The sequence below is a fragment of the Amphimedon queenslandica genome, unplaced genomic scaffold (genome assembly GCF_000090795.2).
Source record: "Amphimedon queenslandica unplaced genomic scaffold, v1.1 AMPQUscaffold_12625, whole genome shotgun sequence".
Taxonomy (NCBI): Eukaryota; Metazoa; Porifera; class Demospongiae; order Haplosclerida; family Niphatidae; genus Amphimedon; species Amphimedon queenslandica.
The window spans coordinates 7307-9015 of record NW_003547139.1 but is presented as its reverse complement, the minus strand read 5'-3'; the positions used below and the strand labels follow the sequence as shown (position 1 = coordinate 9015).

Genomic DNA, 1709 nt, shown 5'->3' with positions numbered 1-1709 from the left:
ACCTACGGTGCATGGCCTCGCCCCTATAGCTGTTTGATTATCAAAATTAAAAGAACTTTAGCATGCAAATTGCATATATACATAAAAAAGTGTACTCCTGAGGGATAGCAGCTAGCTTGCATAGATCTACCAGACTACCTGCAGAAGTAGCAGCATGCAAGCTAATCCAGCTACTCCCAAATTGGAGGTGTGGCATTACATCATCAACAATTAATTAATTATTAGATGGAAACAAGAAAGAAGTTTCAGATTTTTCTCTTGTTATAAGCGCTATATGACATTATAATGGCACAAATACTGTTGCCTAGATGTAAACTGAGTGATTTGAGAGAGTTTAGGACCTTTAGACTACCTACAGTTCACTCGGGTTGAAATTCAAGAAGCTACAACTCACCAACAAGAAAGATTTAAAGAGTCCCACAAATATTAAAACAATAACTAGTCTTGATCTACTGGAAAAGAATCTCATTTACCTCCAGAGTACTACGGCTATTGCTGGGCATTTTCTTGTGAGATAAGAAGCTTCTACTAGCTAGAGCTGCTCTCTAAACATCTCAAGGCAGTAAAGCAAGACTTTTCCTAACAGAAGAGAAGCTCTCACAGATTTAGAGCTCGCGATTATAAAGATATACATTCTCAAAGACAAAATCTAGCACACAGAATGAATGAATGACAGACAGACAAACTGAGTACCTAGTCCTCGCCTACGCAAAGCTGGGCGAGGCCAATAAGATATAAAGGCATACTATGTTCATTTCATTACTTTTTTAACACAGGAGCCAGAGTATTTTCTAAAAGTTATTTTGGGCATAGATCTTCAGGGACTCACATTATGAGCAGTGTCTATTGCTCTAATAGTGCAGCCTCACTACTTGATTGTAGCTATAATTCATTATCAGCAATTACGTCATGCGGAGATTTGAACAGAGCTGGTGTAATTTGTTTAGGTAAATATTTCATTTTAGTCACAGTTAGATACATGTACATGTATAACACATAGATGCTTGTGATGATGGTAACTTGAGATTGAGTGGCTCTAGTGCTGAATATGCTGGTCGTGTTGAAATATGCATAGAATCATATTGGACATCACTTTGTGATCAAAACTGGGATTTAAAGGATGCTCAAGTAGCTTGTAGAGAGTTAGGATACTCTCCTTATGGTGCAATGCCAACATATGGTTGCTATACTGAGGGACAACTATCATTTGGTATTACTAGTATCAACTGTACTGGCTCTGAGAATGCTTTGTTGAACTGTTCTCACAGTAACCCAGTATATATTGTATAACTGTCGCTCTCATAGTGATGCTGGACTTATATGTCAAAGTAAAATATTATAATAGTTCTACATTAATTTTTCATTGCGTTGCCATATAAATTACCAAGTTGTTTTATTCTAGATAACATTGAAAGATCAAACTGCTCAAATGGTTCAATACGACTAGTTGATGCGGCAATGCGGGGGATCTCTGGCTGGAACATCATGAAGAGGAAGGAGATGAAGACAAAGGACATAAGGACCTTCCGCACCTAACGAAGCTGGTCCTCACAATAGCATTGTCGGTCCAGAAGCAGAGCGACATTATGCCAAAGTTCATTGAACAGCACTCCGCAGTCAAGCAGCAGAAGGCGGACCAGAAGCTTGAACTAGCGGCCGCCGGAGAAGAGAAGAAAGCAGGGAAGGAGAATGAAGAAAAGAAAGCAGGG

The 1709-nt window shown here is 39.1% G+C and overlaps 1 protein-coding gene across 1 annotated transcript; it reads left to right on the top strand.

Moving 5' to 3' along the window:
- The first annotated feature begins 779 nt into the window (after positions 1-779).
- LOC105314713 (scavenger receptor cysteine-rich domain superfamily protein-like) lies at positions 780-1322 on the top strand. The gene is made up of 2 exons (XM_020003527.1): positions 780-947; positions 1001-1322. Exons 1-2 carry the CDS (start codon positions 833-835, stop codon positions 1288-1290), a joined length of 405 nt encoding a protein of 134 aa, XP_019859086.1. The 5' UTR covers positions 780-832; the 3' UTR covers positions 1291-1322.
- Positions 1323-1709: the final 387 nt, after the last annotated feature.